The sequence below is a fragment of the Cavia porcellus genome, unplaced genomic scaffold, assembly GCF_034190915.1.
Source record: "Cavia porcellus strain 051 isolate PalLab524CR breed Dunkin Hartley unplaced genomic scaffold, mCavPor4.1 scaffold_9, whole genome shotgun sequence".
NCBI classification, from domain to species: domain Eukaryota; kingdom Metazoa; phylum Chordata; class Mammalia; order Rodentia; family Caviidae; genus Cavia; species Cavia porcellus.
The window spans coordinates 72,085,050-72,108,910 of record NW_026947492.1 but is presented as its reverse complement, the minus strand read 5'-3'; the positions used below and the strand labels follow the sequence as shown (position 1 = coordinate 72,108,910).

The following is a 23,861-nucleotide window of genomic DNA, read 5'->3' as shown; positions in this document are numbered from 1 at the left end:
CAAACACAGCTTAGAAATGCATCTTTATATTTAAATTGTTTCACTTAATATTTTATAAAAGTTTTATATAGATGGTTTGAACATTTATTTTGACAATGAAAAAAAGTAATCTCAATTTCTCGAGCCCATTATTCCATGTCATTTGCAGCTCAGGCTGCATATCAGACTTGTATACACAGATATTTTTGGTGTCACCCTGAAGACGATTTATGGGGCAATTATGTCTTTAAAGTCCCCACACACCACTGATTATGATGCACAGCCAGAATTGAGAATCACTGTCCAAAAACCCTTAATCTGTAAAGAGCCTTATAGGTAAACCATTTCTTACCCTCGATTCCCAATAAGTTCATCAAATGGTCTACCAGTGAACTAACATGGATATTTCCCCTGGTTGCCACACATAACCTCCAACTCAATGTGTTTAAAATTAATCTTATTATTTTACCACAAAAGATCCATGAGTTCAAAGTAGACAATCCTCCCTGGCACATATACGAGATACTCAGGAATCACGATCCCTCTATTTCATTTCATTGTCTTAGGAGGTATCTACTTCATTAAAATATCCCCTCAATGCTTCTGCCTGGCTAAAATTGATAGTCTGCCACCTGCTGATAATTATCTAAAATCTCCCAGCTCTGAATCTCTTCTTGCCCAGTGCCACCACTGTGACTCAATGACACATCCTTGTTGCAGACATCCTATCCTTTAAACCACTTCTCTCATTGCTGGACTAGTCCATTTGCCAGCTTACTGCCATTTTTTTCAAAACTACATTCACTGTAATTCTTGGTTAATTTAAAATTCATGTAGTGACAATAAGTCTAAGCCCTACTTCTTAGTTACTTGAGCTTCTCTCTTGCAATAATTTATCCTCCATCCTACTTCAAGCATCACACCATAATCACATCTTGGAACTCGTCATACTAACAACTGCAGCAATCCCACCATCCTAATTTCAAACAACCCTCCTTCTGGTTCCTTTCTCTCGAGTGCATTCCCAGCAATCACCTCACCCATCCAGGACCCACCATTCATTAATCTACCCAAGTCTTCATACATGTACATCTTTCTGACCTTATGCCTATGAAATTAAGTGAGTCACTAATTACTCCATACTATATGTCATACACTATTTTTGCCATATATATATATATGGCAATATATATATATGGCATATATATATGCACACACACACACACACACACACACACACATATATATCTAGTTGCAAGGATACACTAAGTTTAAACACAAACCCTCTCTTTCTTGCCTCACAATACAGCTGGACATAGTAAAAGAAAAACACATGTCTACACTGATAGATGTCACCTTAACTTCATGATCACCAACTTGAAGCAATCCCTTAGTACTGACTGCCAAGCATACCAGGTCTTTTACCCATTCCCTTTCCCATTGTCCTGACCCATCACTTCTGACCCATCCTCACTAACAGCTTCTAACCCTGCTATTTCCTTTCACTAAGGATAGAAAAGCAATCAGAAGGCAAACTTCTATGAAATTCCCATATCATATCTACTATCCTATCCATGTATCCTTTTTTAAATAATTTTTTACCTTAAAGAGCGTAAAACCAAACAAAATAAAATAGAATAAAGCCAATCAAAACAAAACAATATAGGTGATACAGCATTTCAAAACAAGGTAACAGGACATCAACAAAGGCTACCAAAATGCCTCTTGTCTTCAAAATAGCTGCCCATACCATCAGACATAGGAATATTAAACAAAACAGAACAGAAAAGAGCCAATAAAAACAAAACAATAAATGCAATACAGGACTTCAAAACAAGGTAATAATAAATCCAAAATGGCTCCCATAATATATATTATCTTTGAAACAACTGCCCACACCATCAGATATAATAAAATCAAACTAGACAAAACAGAATAAAATCAAACCCAAAAAAACATGAAAGTGATACAGGACTTTAAAACAAGGGAATTAACAATGGTTATTGCCTTTAGAAGGAGATTCCCCACAGATGTTATACTGCATATTGTTATCCTCTAAACTGATTATCAGATTACCAGTTTTAGGCCTGAAAAATCATTGAAACACTAAACACTACAAGCAATAAGTTGTACTTTATTCAGCAACTACGATCTCAGCCTGTGTTTCTCCAGATCAGCAGGCAGCTAGTAGCTATTGGGGGCGGGGGGAGGTACCTTGGTTCTTCTGTCTCCTGGTCCACATGCTGGGAGGGGTTAGCGTCTGGTTGTCCTCCCTGTGGCCTGCGCAGGGCACCAACTCACACATCTATCTTGACTCCCTGGCAGTGAATGGACTGTTGAAAAATTCACCTACTCAGCACGTCACTCCAGCAATTCAGTCCTTTGTGTCATTTTTTCCTTCTTTCTCTCATACAAAGTTATTTTCTCTTTTTAAAAATCATTTTCTGCTCTTCTTTTTCTTCAATATAACTCAAAAACTGCTTATATTTATTTTCTTCAATTTCTCTCCTCTCATACTCATTTGAAGAGATTTTAGTCAGACTTTCGCTAACCTTGCCTGTCCACCATTTCTCTAAAGTCATTTAAAGTCACCAATGAAACTCATGTTGTTAAATGCGGTGGTCAGTTCTTCCGTCTCACACTTGATCAGTCACCAACATTTTATGCAGGGATTTGTTCCCTCTCCACAGGAACACTTTCTTCACTCCCAGGCCACCACGCTCCTAATGCTTCTCCTCCTTTTCTTGATGGTCTTTTTCTCCTTATTCATTTCTCCTAGCCTTCCCACCAACTGTTTGATTTCTTTTATATCTTCTATCACTTCTGTTTTTGAGGGAAGGTGTAAAAGTTTAGTTTATTTAAAGGCAAAAGAAGAAGCAAAGTGCAACAAAAGGGCTCAAGAAGAAACAGCTCTCTGAAAAAAAGTGTTCTGCAGAGTAAGAGCAGGTCAGATAAGGTACGAAGAGGGCCGGCTGGTGAATAGGCTCACACTGACCCATCTGCCTCTCAGGTCAAGTGCTGTACTCTACTGGTTATATCTTTCCCAAATTCATATCTTTACATCAGTAGCAAAGTTTTTGTGAGAAGGCAAAAATGAAAAGTGGGAGAGAAACCGGCTCTGCAGAGTGAGCCGGGACCAAGTAAATAGAAAAAGAGGGAGAGAACAAGACAAAAGTACATGCTGCACTTGGGAAATGCAATCTGGGCCTCGTGAAAAGTTACGAAAGCCCCAAAATTCATACATTGAAACTTGTCCCCCAGTGTGATATTATTATTAAGAGTTGAGCCTTTGGGGAGTAATTAGAAAATAAGGGCAGCATCCTCATGCATGGTGCTTGTTTTAGTCACTTTCCTTGTCACCTAGCACAAAATATCTGACACCAGCAACCTAAAGGAGGAGAAGAGGTTTATTTTGGCTCATGGCTCAGAAGTTTCAACCCATTTTTGGCAAACTTAAACACAGATACACAATGGTTAGGGGCCTGAGCCGAGAAAAGCTGCTCATATCACGATGATGGCCAGGAAGCAGAAGGACAGAAGCCAGGGAGAGAGATACGCCATTCTCCATCACACTCCCAGAAACCTGTCTCCCTGACAAGACTCCACCTCCTAATAGCAAGTCAGCTACAGCACCTTTTTCACTAATCACTTTCCACTAGCTCCACCTCTGAGTGTATGAACTATGAGGAGATAGCTAAATATAAACCATAATAGAGAGAAGTCAAAGGGAGCTTGTTATCCCCTTCTACTGAGTGAGGATACAGAGAAGGTGCTATCTAGGAAGAACTGAATCTCATATATATGACACTGAATTTTTGATGCTTTGATCTTGGATGTCTCAGCCTCCATGATGAGATATAAATGTTTGTTGTGTATAAGCCCCACAGTTTTGTTAATTAAACTGAAAGCTTACCTAGTTCCTTGGGTTTAAATTTTATCTTAGGTGCCTGAATGTCTACCTGTAGTCTAGACTCCTTCCTCGAACTCCTGGAACCTATACCTGTCTACCCAAGGACACCACTCTCACAAGTCTCCTTCTCTGTCCTCTATCACAGATTTTATTCCTCTACACTAGATCTTTCCTATCATCATTCCTAACTCTCTCAACTAAAACAATAAATACACATTCTTTGATTTCATGTATTTCCATGAGTGGCTAGTACTCCACTGCTCTGTTATCTATAGAAAAATAATTTGCAACAACATTCACAGCTACCAATTTCCCACCCTACAATCTCTCTTAAGGGCACTCCACTCAGGATCTTGTTCTGACCCCCCTACAAAAGCTACTTGTCAACATTACTTCCAATGACCTCCACCTCACTGACTTCAGCCATCAGTACTCAGTTCTCCTTCTGTTGACCTGAGGGTGGCGCCTGTTACAGCTATTCGCTTCTTTAGTGTGGTCAACACTCTTCCTTGGACTTTGTCCTTCATTTCCAGTCTTTTTTTATTAGTTTACTTTTGTGAGCCCTTAACTTCTAACTTCTTAGAGAGTTCACAATTCAGTCTTGATCCTCTTCTGTCTCCTATTCACACAGCCTTCCTACACTCAGCCAGACTGATTTTAATACCATCTATATGCCAACAATCCCCACGTTTACATCACTAGACCAGCCATCTTTCCAAACTCCAGGCTCACACACCCATCTTCATAGTCTGTTTTCCCACTTGAGACACTCACAAGTGTTGCCAAATTGATCTGTCCAACACTGAGCTCCGCATCAGCACCTTCAAACTTAAATTCTCTTAGAATTCTCTTTCCCTGGCTACTCAGACCATAATCCTGGAGTCATTTTGGATTCCTCTCTTTCATACTCTACATCCATCCATGAGTACTCCCATCAGTCCTACCTGCAGACTGCCCAGAAATGAATCACATTTTACTACCTCTCTCCTATCACTCTGACCCAGGTTATCCCATCGCTCATCTACAGTCTCACAGTAATCTCAAAACTGCTCTCCTTGATTCCATACTTAGCCCTCTACAATCTACTCAGAGTGATTCTTCCTCATCCTAAATCAGACATTATCCTCTTTCTGTTTAAATATTTCTATTGGCTTTCTAACTTCCTTTTTCTTACTTTACAGTTAGGTAAAGCAAGAAAAATGCAATGGCGTGTAGGCTCTAAAATCAGTCTTGTATCACCTTTCTGACCATATCCATGGCTGCTCTCCTGGCCAACACTGCTACAAGCTGACCAGTCCCTGGCTAACACCTGAACCTGCCCAGCCATGCTTCTGCCTCAGGGCCTTAATACCTCCTGTTTCCCTACCTGGAATGCTCCTTCCCACAACATGTGCATGTCTTTCTCTTGCATCTCCTTCTAATTAAACTCGTACATCAACCTCTCAGTGACATCATTTTAGTTTCCATGCCTTATTCTTTTTCCATGGTTTTGTTCCATACTGCTTATCATTTAACTGTACTGCATAATTAATTTATATATTATCAAATTTTCCTCTCACCAGCATCTAAGTTCCATGAGGATACCTTTCTGGTTGTGTAAGTACTATCGTGTGTGTATGTGGTATCTTGATATTGTACATACACACAGTCACATTGCACATGATGTCATTTTGGTCAACACAGACTGCATTTTGATATGACCAACAACTATAGTGAATGCTTACATTTTGAAAGGTTTATTATGGTAAATGTTACACTGCCATTTATCCCTCTCCAAATACTCCACCCTCACTCTGAATACACTTATCGTGTCATTCTTGCCACTCTATAGTCCTCTTTTCTGGGCATCGCTACAGGTGTGACAAAGAATACAGTAAGTACAGCTCCTGAGTGCTGTCCAACAGAAAGGCAGGCTTGTGAGAACATCATGGTGTGTTCCCATCTACTTTGTTCACCAGATTTGTTACTGCATGACTTCTGGCAATTCCTCAAAGTCAAAAATGATCATTAATGGTAAATGTTTTGAATCAGTACAGACACTGAGACAGCCATAACAGTGTAACATGAAAGAGGACTTCCAAAACTGCTTCAGAAAATAGCAAGAAGGATGAGACAAGAGTGTTCAAAAGAACGGGAAAATTTTGAGGGGGACCCATGGCAATACATCTTTTAGTATAGCATATTTTTTTAAATTAAGCGTGCCAGTTTCATTGTACCTCATAAACTTTGCTTATCACAATGATGGGACACACCCGACTACTGAAAATACTTCAGTTTGTATCTGCGATAGTGCTGTAGAGCCACTCCAAAGTTCTGAGCTGAAGATAGAAGACAGCAGATTCATCTCTTAATTAGATCATGTTAGAGAAAAGATAAAGGCTGCTTACGTATGAAGAGGGAGTGCAAACAGACATGAAAAGTAGTAAGGGCATTCAATTACCTTAAAGAATTGTTCCTGCAACTTGGCCACATCTGGGTAAAGAAAACAGGACCATTTCTGCAGCATGGCTTGAGAAATGGACACTGGGAGACCTACCACGTGTACTCTGTCCTAGGTCCAGTGATACCAAAGGAAACAGACTGTGTGTGTTCACAGACTAAATGATTGCAATGCAACTGAACACAATGCTTTTCCATCACTAAATAACCAGGCAAGGAAGCAAGATGTCACTGTTGGCATAGATGGAAATTGTATCTGGAACACAGATGTTTGAACCAGATGACTATGCTTGCTAATGGCAATTTTACAACGACATGTAATTACATTGAGTTTCAGGGTAACATGATCGGGCACATAAAATAGGTAATCTTCCATTAAGTGATTGCAATCTGAAAGTTCCCTATCTGGGACAGAAAGCACATCATCGACATAAACCAGAGCATATTTGCCATGAGGAGTCTGGGAGGTTTAAAAAGGTGAACTCAAGACTTCTTCCACCCAGAACTCTCCTGGACAGAATGAACTCTTAGGGCTTTTCAGAGTAAACTGTATTTTGAAGACTTCTGTGTCAGAGTGCTTCACTCCAGTCCTCAGCTGACTGGGACATGGCACACAAGACCTCCATGATTGACCAAGCATTTACTAGAAGTGTCACCTCTCAACATTCCTAGCACACTGCATTTAGTATTTCCAAGAAGCCCATCTCGTCTGCCTTGAAGCCTTTGTAATTTCCTAGAATGTCCATTCCATCCGCAAATTTCTAGGCAAACTGCTTCACCCAAAACAAACTTCTCTAGGAAGACCCTACATTCTCACTCAAATCAGCTAATCACTTCTTTCCTCTGTCCTGCACTGTATCCAGTACACATATTCCTTCCTCACTTCATTAATTGCAATTATTATTTTATGTCAATTCTATAGGGAAAATAAGCTCAACTGACGTATCTTTGAACTGCTGATGCTGAACCTAGTACGTGACATGTAAGAGGCACTCAGTGAACGTTTTTTGAACTTCTCATTAGAAAAGATTAAATCAGTGTAGCCAAAATAAAAGCTACAAAAAAAAGCAAAGGGTAGAATGAAGTGCTATGACAAAGAAAACACTAAAAAGATAAAAATTACATATTTTTCATATTTCAAATAAATAAAGGGAGTAGTTTTTACTGAAAAAGAATATTACAATGAATATTACATTATTTGTAAGAATATTACAAAATATAATATTACAATTGTATTTTAATGCATCACTGAAATTTTAAAAGGAAGTACAACATAATGGATTGACTTTAAATAAACTGAGTTAACTCACTAGACAGTGCTCTATGAGTAATTTGATAAAATATTTACATTCTAACACAAGCCAGGTGGTAAAAAAAAAATTAAAGAGTCTCAAAAGATTGGCACATAGTAGAGAGTAAACAGAAAATTCAGTAAGATGAAATATGAGTAGGTTTTGAAATATTCAAATTATTTGACCCTACCAACAATAAAATACAAATTGAAACAACTAGATAACTACTAAAACTCTATTGAATTAGCAACTCTTTGTTCTCATTATACCACCTACTGTTAGTGGATTTACTATTGACATGCAGCAGAGCTAACTGAATGGATTCTAAAAATCAATTTCAGCTCATTGTTGATAACTTATTATTAAACTTTTTCCCCAGAGAATGAAGAGGACTATAGATATATTATCTATGTTCATGAAAAAGTAGAACCTAGGGGCTGGGGATTTAGCTCAGCGGCATAAACGCCTGCCTTGCAAGCAGGCAGTTGTGAGTTCGATCCCCGGTACCGATAAAAAGGAAAAAGACCAAAAAAAAGAAAAAAGAAAAAGAAAAAGTAGAACCTAGAAAAGTCCCCCAAAAATTGGTTAAGCGAAAGAAAAGTATACTGTTTGGAATACATATGTTATCATAGTAAATAATAATACAGTAATGGTGGTCAAGGCAATTAGTATTACATAGTAATAATAGCTAGTGGCTGATTTGTTTAGCATGTACAATGTGCCAAGTATTTGAAACACATTATGAAATAGCTTATTAGTATAACATGCATTATGAAATAGTTTATTAATATGAAGTTTCCAGCTTTACAAATAAAAATAAAAGATGATTAGTTCAATTCAAATTTCAAATAATAGATAACTATTTTGTATATTTCATACATATATTATATATTAGTCACCTGAAATTTAAATTGAATTGTCTTCCTGTATTAAATCAGGATACTAGTAACCCAAATATTAGTAATACATTTTCCTGATGATAAAACATATAGACTCAATAATGTGTCCAGGGACACATAGCTAGTAAATAGTGAAAAAATGCTATGTCTACAGAAGAGTAGAAAAAAATTTGTCTACAAAATGATCACAAATAAATAAAACATATGCATCTCCACAGACCTGGTTGAAAGAAAACATACACAAATGATAATACTATCAACAATATCTATTTATCAAACAATTTCTTTAGCATTTGCTCTGCGCTTTGTGCTATAGTAACCAGTCGGTACCATTTTACAGATAAATAAAATGAAAAGTAAAAATTTTTTTGCTCAAGCTCACAAAGGTAGAAAGTATAAGGTCAGATTCAGAATTCAAAGCTCTTGCTTATTCCACTTTTTTATTGTGATATCCTTGATATTTCTTTTCTTTCAAGTATAGCCCTACCCGTATCAATGAAAAAGGTTTTATATGATAAAATACACACATCAGGCCACAAGCATATTTCAAGATCTGCAAAGCCTACTTTTCAAGGTTTGCTTTCATTGAATGCCTAGAGCCTATCAAATGAAATATTTGAAACAAAAAGTCATGATGCATAATTTTGGCTGCCAGGAAGATCCACTATCACAGAGCAAACTTCTCTATAACTCAAGTTGTGATTTCATTCAGAAAGCAGAAATACATACTCCATAGTTACTCTTTTAAGATGAGATTCCCCTCCAGTTTATGCCTCATAACCTCTTCCCCTTTCTTTAAAGGCTTTAGTGGGTTAACCTGTTAGTTCTCTCAAGTCTGTCTGTTAAGGGATTACGAATTTTTTGTGAGCCAAGAATACAGAAAATCACACATGCACAAGTGCAAGTATGCATTTCTTATGAAAGCAAAGCCTGCACTTTCCACATAACAGGGAATTTCAGGGTGATTTCCCTTAGGTGTCAGTTTAATTTTTCTTTCAGAGTTTTGCCCACATCAAAAAGTGTGTGCTTTTGATTGTCTATTCTGAGAGATGCAGCTGGCCACACCACTGTCTGTGATGCCTTTGCTACAGTGTGCTTTTGTTTTTCCTCTTGATAATTACCTCATGACTAAACCACTCAGTGGTCCATGTAGAGGAATCCCACAGAGATGAAAACACACTTGTTTAAATAAAATATTTATGAAGAAGCCCTAAAATGTCACCAAAGTAAATGCAAATTGGATCCTCACATATTGTGCATCCAATATACCACTCATTCCTTAGAAGACTATTTCTGATTGCAATTAACATTAATTTTTAAAAGTTAACACCATTGTACAAAATCACACCAAAGCCCATCATCAAATTCCAGTACTCTAAGATCAACTGTCTTTTGACTGTCTTGGCAATTCTGAACTAAATCTAACATGTTATTATGATGATTATTTTCAAGATTTTTCCATAGAAACTATATTTAATTATTACTTTTTTTGTTGTTTTTTTCCTTTTTATCGGTACCTTTTTATCGAACTCACGACTGCCTGCTTGCAAGGTAGGCGCTTATGCTGCTGAGCTAAATCCCCAGCCCCTAATTATTACTTTATATGTACATCTGCTAGTAAATGATTTCACTGTCATTCAACACTAGGCAACATTAGTGAAGACCATTCCTACCCTTTAATGAAACACTACTTGGATAAGATTTGCATATGTGGTTTTGTTTCCCACTTTCAAATTTGATGAACATAATAGAGTCTCATTATAGTTTTCAAGATCCCTCAAAATAAAAGTGAGGCACAATATTGTCGAGAATAGGAATCCAGTGATGATATAAACTGTACAAGGGTCACTGAAAAGTACCCTGGCTTTTGATATCATCTTTCCTAATTCTGGAAAAAAGAAATGTGAGCTGGGCTGAGAAAAGATATGAGAATACGTCTTCTATCTTATGGTCTCAAATGTTGCCCTGTACCTGTATGATCAACTGAGGAACTACTTTAAAAAATATGGACACCAGGTCATATCGTCAGAGGCTGATTTAATTGGCTTAGAGCACAGCCTGGTCACTGTGAGGCTTTTGTTATTTTGTTTTTAGGGCTAAGTTACTGAGGAACAGCTGAAATTAAAAACCATTAATCTTAAAAAAAAAAAAAAAGTTTGCCTGAATAGAATTGTATTTACCTTTGACTTAGCAAACATTTTACAGACCTTGGATACAGACACCAAGAGCTCATGAAGAACCTCTTAACTGTGAAGTTAGAACAGCAACGGAAAACCAGCATCTATTCATACTCAGAACACGAAGGTAATCTCTGGAACTACATAAAATTTAACCTACACTTGGGAGTTAAATCCATTATACAAGTATAGAAAGTAGATCTTGGGATGACTGTTATACAAAATATTTTGTAAATTTTCATTGACAATAACTCCTAAATTCTTAGTACAGTCAGCCTCCTGGAGCTGAGGGGTTCAACATGAATTCAACCAACCACAGATTTGGTATATTCATATCAAATTCATACAAATCAAAAATATTCATAATAAAGTTGCAATGACTATGAACAGTTTTTCTCATCATTATTCAATATCTAGAGTATAAGTATTTACATACAATTTACTTTGTATTCAGTATTATAAGCATTCTAGAGGTTATGTAAGAAGTTGTACATAAGTCTTATGCAAACAATACAGTACTTTATGTAAGACTTGAGCATTCTTATATTTTAGTATCATCACAGTGTTGGAACCAGTATCCTACTAACCCTAACCCTAACCTGAGAAAATTGTAAATGTGACTACCAACAAGCTCCTTTGATTTATACCCAACTGTTTTTTATTTTTTAATGATGTAATGATTTGTGGTCTTAAGCTAGTTTACTTCCCTGCACTTCACTTTACGTGTGTGTGTGTGTGTGTGTGTGTGAGCTTGCGCGTATCATCTGTGCCATGCTTCCTGAATTTTAATATGCCCACAACTCACCTGAGAATCCTATAAATACACAGATTGACATTTATTCAATAGGTCTCAGTGGGTCTGAGATTCCACGGGTCTAACAAGCTACAAATGCTGCTGCCCACGGACCAGTACCCTGAGCAAGGTCTTGGAAGACCATTAAGAAAACCAAGTGAAATAACTTATATAATGCTTGGCAAAAACATGGTTGGTACCCTACTGCCTAAAAAATAAAAACACCAGGAAAATGACAAACTCTGTTTTAAAACTACAAATTATATGATTCAATCCTCCTTTCAACTACAGATGTGGAAACGATGGGCCTATAGAAATTTACACAGTTACCTCCTAAGAGTGAAAGGTATACAATGGAAAAAAAAAAAGGATGAGACTCTTGACTACACAAAGTATAATCAAGATAGGTAAATAAAGATTAAGAGTGTTTTTGGGGGGGCTGGGGATTTACCTCAGTGGCATAAGCACCTGCCTTGCAAGCAGGCAGTCGTGAGTTCGATCCCTGGTACCGATAAAAATGAAAAAGACCCCCACCCCAAAAAAAAAAGAGTGTTTTTTGTTCCCTTCAAAGAAAATCTAACAATAAATGCTGCTCTAAAACCAGTTAGCCCCTTCATGGTATAATATCCAGCTACTGCCATGAGCATAGACCAGCTGGTGATGTTAAAAATGTTCATACCTCAGGTCACTGTTCAACTACCAGACATCTTGGCTATTTAAAGAGCCATCATACATAATGTGTATAAAAAAGCTAGAAACCAAACAATACAGAAACCTCCTGATTCCCCTTCCCAGTTTGTCTCTTCCTGAAATCATCTTCTTCTGTTCAATAAATTGAGTTGCTTACGTCAGAAGGCTTTGGGGTCATCCTTAACTCATCTCCATCCTTCACATTCCTTCATCAATAAATACTAGTGGTTGTATCTTCAAGTTGTATCCATAATGCAGTTTCTTCTCATTATCTCCATTACAACTACCCTGGCCTATCCTAAACTACTACCTTTTTCTGGATTTCTAACAGGTTTCTTGGTCTTCACCCTGGCTTGTCTACACTACTTTCTCAGCATAGCATCCAGTGCTCTCACAGCTCTGCTCAACATTATCTAAAGCTTTATATCTCATTCACAATTAAAACCAAATTCCCTGTATTAGTTTGAGATCCTCCATGACCTACCCTCTCCAACTATGAAGGATGTTCCTTTAACAGTCTCCCATCTCCATCACCTTGAAGTCACTGTTCCTTAAATCAAAGCAGTGGTGCTCCTGCCTCAGAACATTTGCACTTGCTCTTTCTTCTGCTTCATAATCTTACCGCTGAAAAAAATGAACATCCTAGAAGCACTGTGACTGTCTACTGGGAATTACATCTGTTTCTCTCCTTTTCTAAGTAACATATTTCATGGAGCTTGAGAAAATCTACTACTACTGCAGGGCAGCCATGAACAGACAATATACACAGAAAGGTTGAATAGGCCAAGCATGTGGGTTCCTTCACCGAAACGGAAGTCATCCATTTACAGCAAAGCTGCCTTCTGGATCCATATCTCAGGGCTGCTGTACGCAGTTGTTCTAGCTCCAACTGCACAATAGCAGAGGCGCTGTTCGCACAGTTTTGTGCTGTGCAGCTTCTCCAACCACTTAGCTTTTAGGCTCGGAGATTAAGGCCACTCTTGGCTTGGACAAACAGCTTCAGAGAGATGGCGATAAATGCATCTGATGTAAGAATTAATGTGAACAGGCGAAGAAGGAAGGAAATGGAGGGAGACTGGCTTGAGTTGAAGTGCCCTGAAGGAGAGGGTGTACTTCTGATGTCCTCTTCGACCTCATTTCCTCTTACCTTCTCTCTTCTGCCTCACAAGCAGGCTACTTTCAGAGACAAACCAAAGGGCCAGAGGGGCATGCAGCCACCTCAAAACCATGTGCCCTAGTTTAAGAAAGCAGAGCACTGCTTTCAAGAATCTCTAAGAGCAGCATGGCCGGCTTCTCTATTGCTATTTCTTAGCCAAGGAATCACATTCCTCTTATGAGGAGTCTGATTCTTTGGTGCAGCACAGGAGAACCTGAGAACAGAATCTGGTCCCTGGACTAAAAACAGCAGAGACAGAAAGCAGGCCAGAAACATGTGGTATATTCAGCATGCAATTCAGTGGCAGGCCTCATCCACCTCCTCTTACAGCCAAAGATGAGAACTTCTGTGGGGAAACAAGCAGTACACATGACACATCATCGGGTAAGGAAGGGAGAGGGTGCAGCACAAAAGCTTGCTTGGAGCACAGCAAGTTAAACAGTGATCTTGTTCCTGCTGTGAGGGACAGAACTTCCCACACTTGGGACACCTTTCTGGACTCCTGTTGGTGACAGGAGGCACTCCCATTCTCATCTTTGATCTACACAGCACACTGTACCCAGCAAGAAACCACACACAGGCTGGCCACTAAACCTTGCAGAAAGTCACTGGGATCAGTATACGCCACCTAACCCTCCCTTTTGAAGTAATCATTTGGTAAACTTATTGATGTAACCCAAGGTCATGGGGAACAAAAATCTTTCTTTCTCAAGAGGAAAAGGATTTGAGTACAGAAAATCTGTTATAAACTTTTAATAGCTGCCTTCGCCCCACACATGCATTTTGAATATTCTATCAAGGATATGCTATTTAAGTTAGGTTCCCTGTGACTCTGTTTAGGAGTCAAATAAATCTCTAATTCATCTTTCGGGCAAATGTATTTTTATGTAATGGATTGGCTTAAAATGAAGTCAAGCCGTACTAAGTAATTTGTACAGCAATAGTTCTTTGCCAATATTTATACACAGGAATAAAAAAGGAAAGGTCATTTTCTCATCTCATTTTAAACAACCCAACCACAATATGCCTTTATCTTAAAGTATTTAAGTTAGGAGAATATTCGAGAAAACTATTTCTCCAAGTGAGAAACATTTGAAGGGGATGTATTTTCTAGGGATCAGCAGTGGATGAGGAGAGACAGGAAACCCAGAGCACTTGGAGAAGGCAAATGGCTCCACTAAAACTCCCCCCTCCAACCTTAATTGGTCAAATGTCAAAATAAATGAACTTTCCAAACTTAGATTCTTAACTTTCACTAGGGTGACTTGAGGTGTCCAAGCCATGACCAGCAAGCACTCTCACCCTAGTGGGCTCGGTGAGGGCAGCGAGTAGAAACAAAGTCCAGGCCCAGGTCGCCTCTGCACCTTGCGACCCGCGGGAACTGGTTCAGGCCCGGCAGTCCAGGACCCAAAGCTCCCCGTCCCCAGCTCAGTGTCCCCAGCAGATCCGTCCGGCCCTTCTCACCCCAGACCAAGGAAAGGAAGCAGGCGCTCCAGAGCGAAGATAAGCAGCGCCCAGTGGGACTTAGCCTCAGCCCGGGGCCGTCCTCAACTCCCAACTTCCCAGAGTTTCCCCCGGCCTCATCTGTCTGCTACAGCTCGGGAGGCCGCGGCGGCCTCCGCTCGTCCTGGGCGCAGAGCTAGGGAAGTGAAGAGCGCAGGGAGCGGAGCCCAGAAGCCCCGGCCACTGGAGCGCAGGTGGCGGGTGTGGTCCCTCTAAACCCTGCCCCAGCCCACCCAGACTCGGCCTGCGCACCGCCGCCACCACCCGGGTCCCCGCCGGGTTCCAGCGTCAGGCCACGGTGCGCGGCTCCTCGATCCCTCTTGCGGCTGGGTGGCCACCCCCTGCCCTCCGCCGGTGCGCGTCGCTCTTCTGCCTCAGGCCCGGGTGCGGCCCCGCAAGTCTCAGCCTAGGGCCCCTGGGTCGCGCCGGACGGCAGCGGCGGTGGACTCACCTGGGTCGCGGAGCCGGGGTCTGGCACGGTCCCGCAGGTGGTAGATGAAATCTTGGCAGCTGTCGTGCTCCAGGGCCCCACGGGCACAGAGCTCGGCCAGCAGCTGCAGCGCCTGGTGACAGAGCGCGTCCCTGGCCCCGGGCATCGCCCCCCCGCATCCTCGGACCGCGCCGGGCAGGCGGGCGCGGGAGACAGCCCTCCGCCTGCCAGCTCGGAGCCGCCGCCTCCGGGCGGTCCGCGCTCACCGCCAGAAGCCCGCCAAGAAGCGGTCGGAGCCCCAACCCCAGCCCCAGCCCCCGCCGGTCCGGCTTCCCACCGGTTGCATGCAGCTCTTCGCCAGCCGGTCGATCTGGCTTTCTCTCGCTCCCGCCCGGCCCCTCAGTCCCTCCCTCCACGGGAAAAGGAGGTGGCGCCGCACAACCCAGCGCGCCGCGCTCCTCGCGCTCCGCCCGCCACTCGCGGCCGCCAGGGGCGGGGCCGGGTCAGGGGTGCGCGCTGCCGGGTAGGAGTGCGGCGGCCCCGGCGCCGGAGCGCTCAGGAACTGGGGGCGCTCGCCGACTCCTGGTGGAGCGCGGGACTTGGCCTGGGACCATGCGCTCGGAGCGGCCGCGCCCAGGCTTGGAGAGTGTGAGTCTGTGCGCGGTGTAGGTGCTTTTGACACCCTACTCCTCTGCTCTGAAGCAAACCAGGACAACTCCCCTTACACACACATACGCACACGCACACACATCCCCACAACCCTAACCGTGTATGTCCAGTCCATATTCTTGGGTGGAAAGCGCGAAGGGTGAGGTATGGACCACACCCGCGGGGAGCAGAACGCCTGCTTCGAAGTTTGAAAGTGCCACCTGGGCAGAAACCACGGGCCTAAGGTTGCCAGATGCCCCAGTGCGTGGTTTAGGGCCAAGATTTGCCACCAAAGGAAGGATTTCGACCAGTGTGGTCATTAGAGAAGGTGGAGACGCTCACATCAAAACTAAGGGCAAATGACTCTCAGGAAAGGTGCTGAGGCTTGCAAGGAGCTTCCAGGATCCTGCCTGGTTTTCTAAGCAACTGACTGGATATTTGAAGGCTATCAATGTGTCTCTATTTGAAGGCTATCAATGTGTCTCTAGCACCCAAGGAAGAATATCACAGAAGTCTAGGTGTTTGAAAGGCACCTCCGGGGCACCTCTCATTCATCTCCTATCCAGTCTTTCAGGCGATAAGCCCAGAAATAACCACAAAGTATTGAGCTATTTGTGTGTGTACCAGACACTGTGCCACAAGTCCCCTGGATATACAGTATAATCTTATTTCCCTTGCAAGTGCTGCTTAACTACTGTCCCCATTTGTTCATTGAAAAACCAAGGACACAGAAAAGTGTCACTTGTCCAGGTTCTTGTAGAGGGTAAGAGCTTTCCTTTCCTTCTTTCTCTTATGTATTTACATGATACTGGTGTCATCAAGTTTCATTCTAGAACAATTACGAGAATTTCTATAACTGGTACCTGGCACTTTTAACCATAAGGTTATGCTGACCCTAAGGACAGCATATGGGAAATCATATTGCACAGAAAAGTAATTGGAGATTCCACAGAGTGTTCATGCAACAGGCAAGGTTTGAAATCCTACTGTGGATGGTGCTAAAATTTCAAGGAGCTTGTATGGGAATAATAGAGACAATGCTAAGTTATAAAGATAATGCCATAGAATTATGAAAAGACAGGTAACTAGGAAAACGAGAGAGAAGAAACCAGTTGGAAAAAAAATCTCGCGGAAGACTTTGACAGGGACTGGTCCTCCAAAGGAGAGAACACTTACAGGTGGGAATGAAGAGAGCATGATGCTAGGCCTGGCAGAGGAATGCAGGGAGATGTGCGTTGAAGCTCATGGACAGGTATCACTGATGCCACTGTGTCAGAGTGGAGCTGAAGGTGATTAGATTCACTTAAGAAATGACTTCAAGAAACCAGGTAAGATACAGTTACCAAAGGCACTAGCTGATTGTCAGAAACAGTCAAATGAAAGAAAAAAGAAAAATGTTTGGCTGGGTCATATAATGAGACCCTGATCACATTTAGATGTATTAGCCTACAGTTGAGAGGAAAAGACCAGCACTCATCAATGGAAGGGCACAAACTTATGCTACCACATAGAATGGGTTCCTCCAAGAAAGAAGAGCTGGAAAAATGGAAGGGAAGTCGGGCATTTAAAATGCAGCTTAACAAGGAAACAATGGAAAAGGAGAAATCAGAGAAGGAGGAAAGGCTGGCCAGAGGAGAATCCTGGAAGTCAAGGTGGAAGGAGTGTTTCAAAGAAGATAATTGACCATCAACTTTAAAATGGAGTTTAAAGAAAGGACAACTAAGAAATTTCCTTTGGATGTGAGACATCCAAGAATTACAATAGTTACTAAGCAACCAACTTTGAGTAAGTTGTTTGTGTCAAAGGTTTCCCATCAGAAAATATTACTATGTGCATTACTAAATTGTTAATGACATTACTTAAAGTAGTACATTTAAAGTACTTAGAACGTGCTGAGGCATCATATGGGCTGTCAATATATATTTTTATTGTTGCTATTATGTATCTACTACAGTGTGCTAGGTGATGAACACATTTTCTTAATTTATTACTTAGAATATCCCAAAGTGGAAGCTGCTATTGCAACCATGAGCCACATACAAAGTTTTGATCCTTGATAACCTACATCTATAACACTGATCCCCTGGGGTTATAATGGAGCTGAAAAATTCCTATAACCCGTGATACCTTAGCTGGCATAATATTGTAGCTTGATTCCTTACTCACAGGTTTGTGGCAATGCTGGTAGAAACAAACCTATGACATTCCCAGGCATACAAAAATATAGCTCCTGCAATTATGTACAGGACATAATACTCAGTAATGATAACACATGGCTGTTACTGGTTTGTGTATTATTATACTTTTAATCATTAGTTGAGACCTATTTTTAAAAAGTTAACTGTAAAACAACCTCTGGAAGGCTCTTAGGAGAAGGCCAGAAGAAGGTATTATTAGGCTAGGAGATGACAGCTCCATGTATGTTTCTGCACCTGAAGAGCTTCTAGTGGGACAAGATGTGGGGGCAGAAAACAGTGATATTGATTGTCAGAAACAGTCACACACTGTTTAGCCTGTGTAGGCCAGGCTAATGTGTGTCTGTGTGTATGTCTTGGTTTTTAATAAAAAAATTTTAAAAAGTGAAAAAAGAACAATTTAAAAATAGAAAAAAGTTTAGAATAGAGATATAAAAAATGCTTTTGAACTGCTGTACGATGTGCTTTAAGCTAAGTGTTATAAAAGTCAAAAAAAATTTTAAAGTTAAAAAGTTTACATGTAAAAATATTATCGTAAGCTAATGTTAATTCTGAAGAAAAAACTTTAGTGAATTTAATGTAGCCTGTGCATACAGTGTTTGTAAAGTGAATAGTGCTAGAGAGTAATATCCTAGGCTCTCACATTCACTCTCCACACGTTCACTGTCTTTTCCTGAGCTACTTCGAGTCCTGTAAGCTTCATTTATGGTAAGTGCTCTAAACCATTTTTTTATCTTTCATATACAGCAGTTTTCCTTTTCCTTTCCATAGTTAGGTATACAAATACCTTAGCATTACATTTGCCCATGGTATTCAGTAGCATGCTGTGCAGGTTTGTAGCCAAGGAGCAATAGTCCATACCATATGACCTAGGTGAACAGTAGGCTCTTCCATCCAAGTCTGTGTAAGTATAATATCATGTTAAAACAGCAAAATCACCTAACAATGCATTTCTCATCATTAAACAATGTATGTGTTGGGGCTGGGGATTTAGCTCAGTGGCATAAGCACCTGCCTTGCAATCAGGTGGTCGTGAGTTCGATCCCTGGTACCAATAAAAAGGAAAAAAAAATAATGTATGTGTGCACTTCCTTTTACAAAGTGAGAAATAAGATAGTTAAATAATTTTCTTAAGGGAAAATTGGTAGATTATTTCTAGAGACAAGTGCAGGCATTGGTTCCATTCCACACATCCTGAGCAACAGAACTTTACAATATTTCCCATTAAGAAGTCAAATCTGCTTCCCTTTTCCTTGATGTGGGCTGGCCTTATTTTGATTACTAGAAGGCACATGATAGCCTGAGCTGAGTCTAGACTTTAGGAGTTCTTCCAATTTTTGCAAGATAGTGCTGGAGAGAGGCACTGAAGAAAAAAAAATGGGGAGAAAGACAACACACAAAAGGAAATGAATCTTTTTCCCTCTCAAATTTTTATGTTAATGCCCCAACTCCCAATGTGGCTAGTAATAGAAACAGGACTGAAGCTGATCTTTGTAGCCCCAAAGCGTCTACTGTTTTGCAGTTCTAATACAGTGGCAAAGGTGCATTCAAAGGGACAGAAGATTAAAGAGCAATTGGAAATTGAGGAAATAGCCTGCTGACATATACTACTATCCCCCAAATATATTTTTTATTTGTTGAGCAAATATTTCCCAGGTTACTCCTATGACTGAGAAAGCATTATAGGCCCTGGACATATATGAGGAATGAGCAATGATGCCTGCTTTCGAAGGCGGTGCTTCTCGGTCTAGTACTTATCTTGGCATAGACAGAAAATGAAGTGTTTTTAGAAGGGTATTAGAGACAAGGCCACTGGGGGATAGTAGGGCCTGAAGCTGAGCATCAGCATCTCAACCCAAAAATAACCCGTTTGTGGAATACCAGGCTTCCTTGGTGTCCTTGTTAGGAAGTATTGCTGTTTAGACTTCCAATCTAACAAGTCTTTCAAAGATTAAATTTGAAAATGCAGAAAAGGTGATAACTAAAGGGAAGGCACATAGAAGGGAAACTGAAGCTAGGGAAGACCAGAATGTTTCTAGCAATGTTTCTCAAAACAAGGTTCACTGGCTCTTTGCTCCAGAATTGCCCAGGTTTTTTTTTTTTTAATTAAAATGCTGATTCCTGAGATTCACCCAAATCTTTAAATTAATTTTTTAAAAACTAACCCAAGTTCTATGGTTTGGATATTTGTTTCCCTTGAGAATTCATGTTGAAATGTAGTTGTCATTGTGACAGTTTTAGGAGGTGGGATCAGCAAGAGGTAACGAGGCTGTGAGGATTTAGTCCTCATAGATGGGATTAATGTCATTATTGAAGGACAAGATCAACCCCCTTTCAGCCCTCTGTCTCCCTGCCCTTCACCACATGATTACATAGCAAGAAGGCCATTGCCAGATGCTGGAACCTTGATCTTGGGATTCCAAGCAACCACAGCTGTGAGAAAATAATTTTTTTTTCACATATTCAACCTTAGGAATTCTGTAATAGCAGCACACAACAGACTAAGTCAGGAGTACTATTCCTGTAATGATTCTGAAAAATGGGAAGTTAGAGAGCTTTCTGTTTATATCCTGAAGAAAACAAACCTTTGGAAACAGGCACATGAAGTTGGCTTGTATGCTCTCAGAATAACAGCATGAATGATTATCACTGATAATTATTGAACATTTGTTCTATACAATGTACTTTATGTATATTACAACATTGAATCCTGGCCACTTCACAGGGTACACATTATTCCTCCATTTTCAGATAAGATAACAGTCAAGAGAAATTTAGTAACTTCTTCCAAGGTTCCAGAGCTGATAACTGGCAATCAGAATTCAGGCTGAGTTTGTCTGGCTCCAGAAACTATGTTGTATATGCTAGATTTTTGCTTTGAGTCACTGCAAAACTATCTTTATTTCTTATTTGAATTGCCCAAGTCCTCTATCAGCTTATCATCTTCTACATGTACTTAGTTGCTCAAAATGCTTTGTGACCAACATGTGACATGCAGTTCTTCTTGTTCCCTTTGCACCTCAAATTTCCATGTTTCTGGTTCAATGACAGCACCCCAACATGCAATGGATAAAATCCTGTCAGACTTTCGTACCTCTCTTATACCACATCCTGATCCCAGCACTCAGATTCTGCACTTGTGAAATGGTTTGGGATTCCTAATTGCAGAACTTCTATTAATCATCATTTTGGTTGATCCAGTTCTTTGCTAAATAATTCTTTTAACAAAAGAATGAAGATTCAAGTGGCATGACTGGTTCTTTGTGAGCTCGTGCTATCTCCTAATGATTAACAGTCCCTTGAAATGTTCACAAACCTCTTGCTTAATGAACCAAAATAGGTATTTGTTCATCCTTGTGCTTGCTTCAGAGATGAAGTGTAATTTATCTGGACCAAGAGATTAGAGATGACTTCGAGCTCATATTTTGTGACAGCCACACTCTTTTCTTGGCCATTAATCTCTTTTTAAATCTGTGAGCTTCATCCTTTCTTGCTTGAAGTGAATTTTCATTGTGAGAGAAATGAAAGCAATTTGGGAATTGAGTAGCTAAACTTTGTCAATGCAGCTGTTGTCATTGAACAATTACGCCAAGGAGCAGATTGTTCTGGTATGTTCAAAATCCCTAGTTCTCCTTCCTAGACTGTGTAAGTTACTTCCTAGTTTTACGATTGCCGACTACAAAGTTATAACTTCTACTTCTTATACTTTAAAGGAAATAGAGGTTCTGCATGCTTTAGAATTTAAAATTCCACAGAAGGAGTATACTGAAAGGACAGAAGACAATGTTCCAGGCCAGAGGCCTGACACTCCTTTGCCATGTCTTCTTAGTAGACACTCAGGGTTCATTTGTTTGTCCTGACACTCTTTGCCATGTCTTCTTAGTAGACACTCAGGGTTCATTTGTTTGTCCTGACACTCTTTGCCATGTCTTCTTAGTAGACACTCAGGGTTCATTTGTTTGTCCTGACACTCCTTTGCCATGTCTTCTTAGTAGACACTCAGGGTTCATTTGTTTGTCTGTTTAGAATAAGGCCAAAGAAGGGAGCAGAGGTCAGATTTCAGCTTACTGAGATTGCGAAAAACAGGCCTCAACATTCTGTACCATCAAATAAATTTTACAATCAAAACCCCAAAGCTTTTGTAACCTGGAGCTACCTTTCAAAATGACCAATATTTCTTAACCTATTGAAGTATGAGAAACTGCTGCATCCCTCCTGTATGCTTCAAAGAGATTACAAAATGATGACATCATATTGGCTAAACTGTGCCACAAGTGGTCATGTATTATATAATATCCAACAAGCTAAAGAAAAGCCAGAAAAATGATCTCAAATATTCAACAACATCCACAGCAAGCTCCCTCCTTGCTAGGTACTGAAAAATCAATCTAAAACAAGTTGACCTGATTTTTAAAAGAAAATGTCAATGTACACATTCATAGGTGAGAATATGAGTGCTAAGCACTAAGAGTTTTTAAAATCCCTTTTCTAGATTCTTTGCTTAGTTCCAAATGACTGTGATAAAAAAAATTCTCTTATTCGATCCCTGGTACCGATAAAAATGAAAAAAAGACAAAAAAAATTCTCTTAAGTACACAGACAGAAGGGGGGATGGAGGGAGAGAGAGAGAAAGAGAGACAGACAGAGAGAGAGAGAGAAGATGTTTATGTTACCTTTTTGGTCTTATCCTGAAGACCTTAAGAATACTACATGTTTGTGTAAACCTTTCATTTGTCCAAAGAATCAGGTTCAGGTTGCTGAGTTTAGTACAGTATTTAATCACATTTAATCAACTAATGCATTAATTAAATTTCATTTTTAAGAGAATAAAACCATAAACAGAATAAAGTCAATCAAACCACTGTAAGTGACACAGGACTTCAAAACAATAGGAAATCAACAATGGTTATGATAATGCCTCTTGTCTTCAAAATAGCTGCAGATGCCTTCAGACATAGTAAAAATCAAACAAAAGAGAACAGAATAGAAACAATAAAAACAAAACAATGAATGCAATAAAGTACTTCAAAACAAGATAAGGGTAAATCCAAAATAGCTACCATAATATACCTTATTATCTTTGAAATAACTGCCCATGTCATCAGATATAATAAAATCAAACAAAACAAAATAGAATAAACCCCAATTCATTGAACCAATGAAAATGATACAGGACTTCAAAACAAGATCATAGGAAATTAACAAAGGCTATCACCTTCAGAAGGAGATCCCCCAGAGATGCTACATTGCATATTGTTATTCTTTGAATAGATGATCAAACTATTGGCTTTAGACCTGCAAAGTCAGTGAAACACTAAACACTACAAGCATTAAATTGTATTTTACCCCCATAGCTATCATTATAATCTGTGTTTCTCCAGATTAGCCTGTCACTTATAGTGGGGTAGGGGGCAATTGGCTCTTCTTGCTTCCCAGTCCGCATACTGAAAGGGGCTGGCGTCTGGCTCTCCCACCAGTGGCCTGTGCATGGTGCTGATTTGCAGGGAGAGTCTGTTTCTTGGTGACTTCTTGTTCTCTTCCCCCTAGCCTGTGACTGACCACATTAATTAAATTTCTATTGAATGTCAAGTAAATTTAAAGCAGATGGATTTTGTTTTTAGCACAATTTCAGTGCTGGATCTTAAATATCGTATTTAAGCTTTCTTCCTCTTCTTATATCTTATGTTAATTAATTAGTTATTCCCACAAAATAATTTATTTCACAAATATTTTTCTACAAATATTTTTCA

At 40.1% G+C, this 23,861-nt stretch overlaps 1 protein-coding gene across 2 annotated transcripts in view; it reads right to left on the bottom strand.

Annotated features, from left to right (window-relative positions):
* The window catches only part of Syt9 (synaptotagmin 9), a 187,714-nt gene extending 172,069 nt beyond the window's left edge, over window positions 1-15,645 (bottom strand). Inside the window, exon 1 of one of the 2 annotated variants that reach the window (XR_010049865.1) lies at window positions 15,290-15,645. Coding sequence is in view for 1 of the 2 variants with exons in the window: in XM_003462437.5 (XP_003462485.3) it covers window positions 15,290-15,434 (145 nt within the window). In the remaining variant the exon portion in view is untranslated. The remainder of the gene's footprint in view (window positions 1-15,289) is intronic. The other variant, XM_003462437.5, reaches the window with a different exon arrangement.
* Window positions 15,646-23,861: the final 8,216 nt, after the last annotated feature.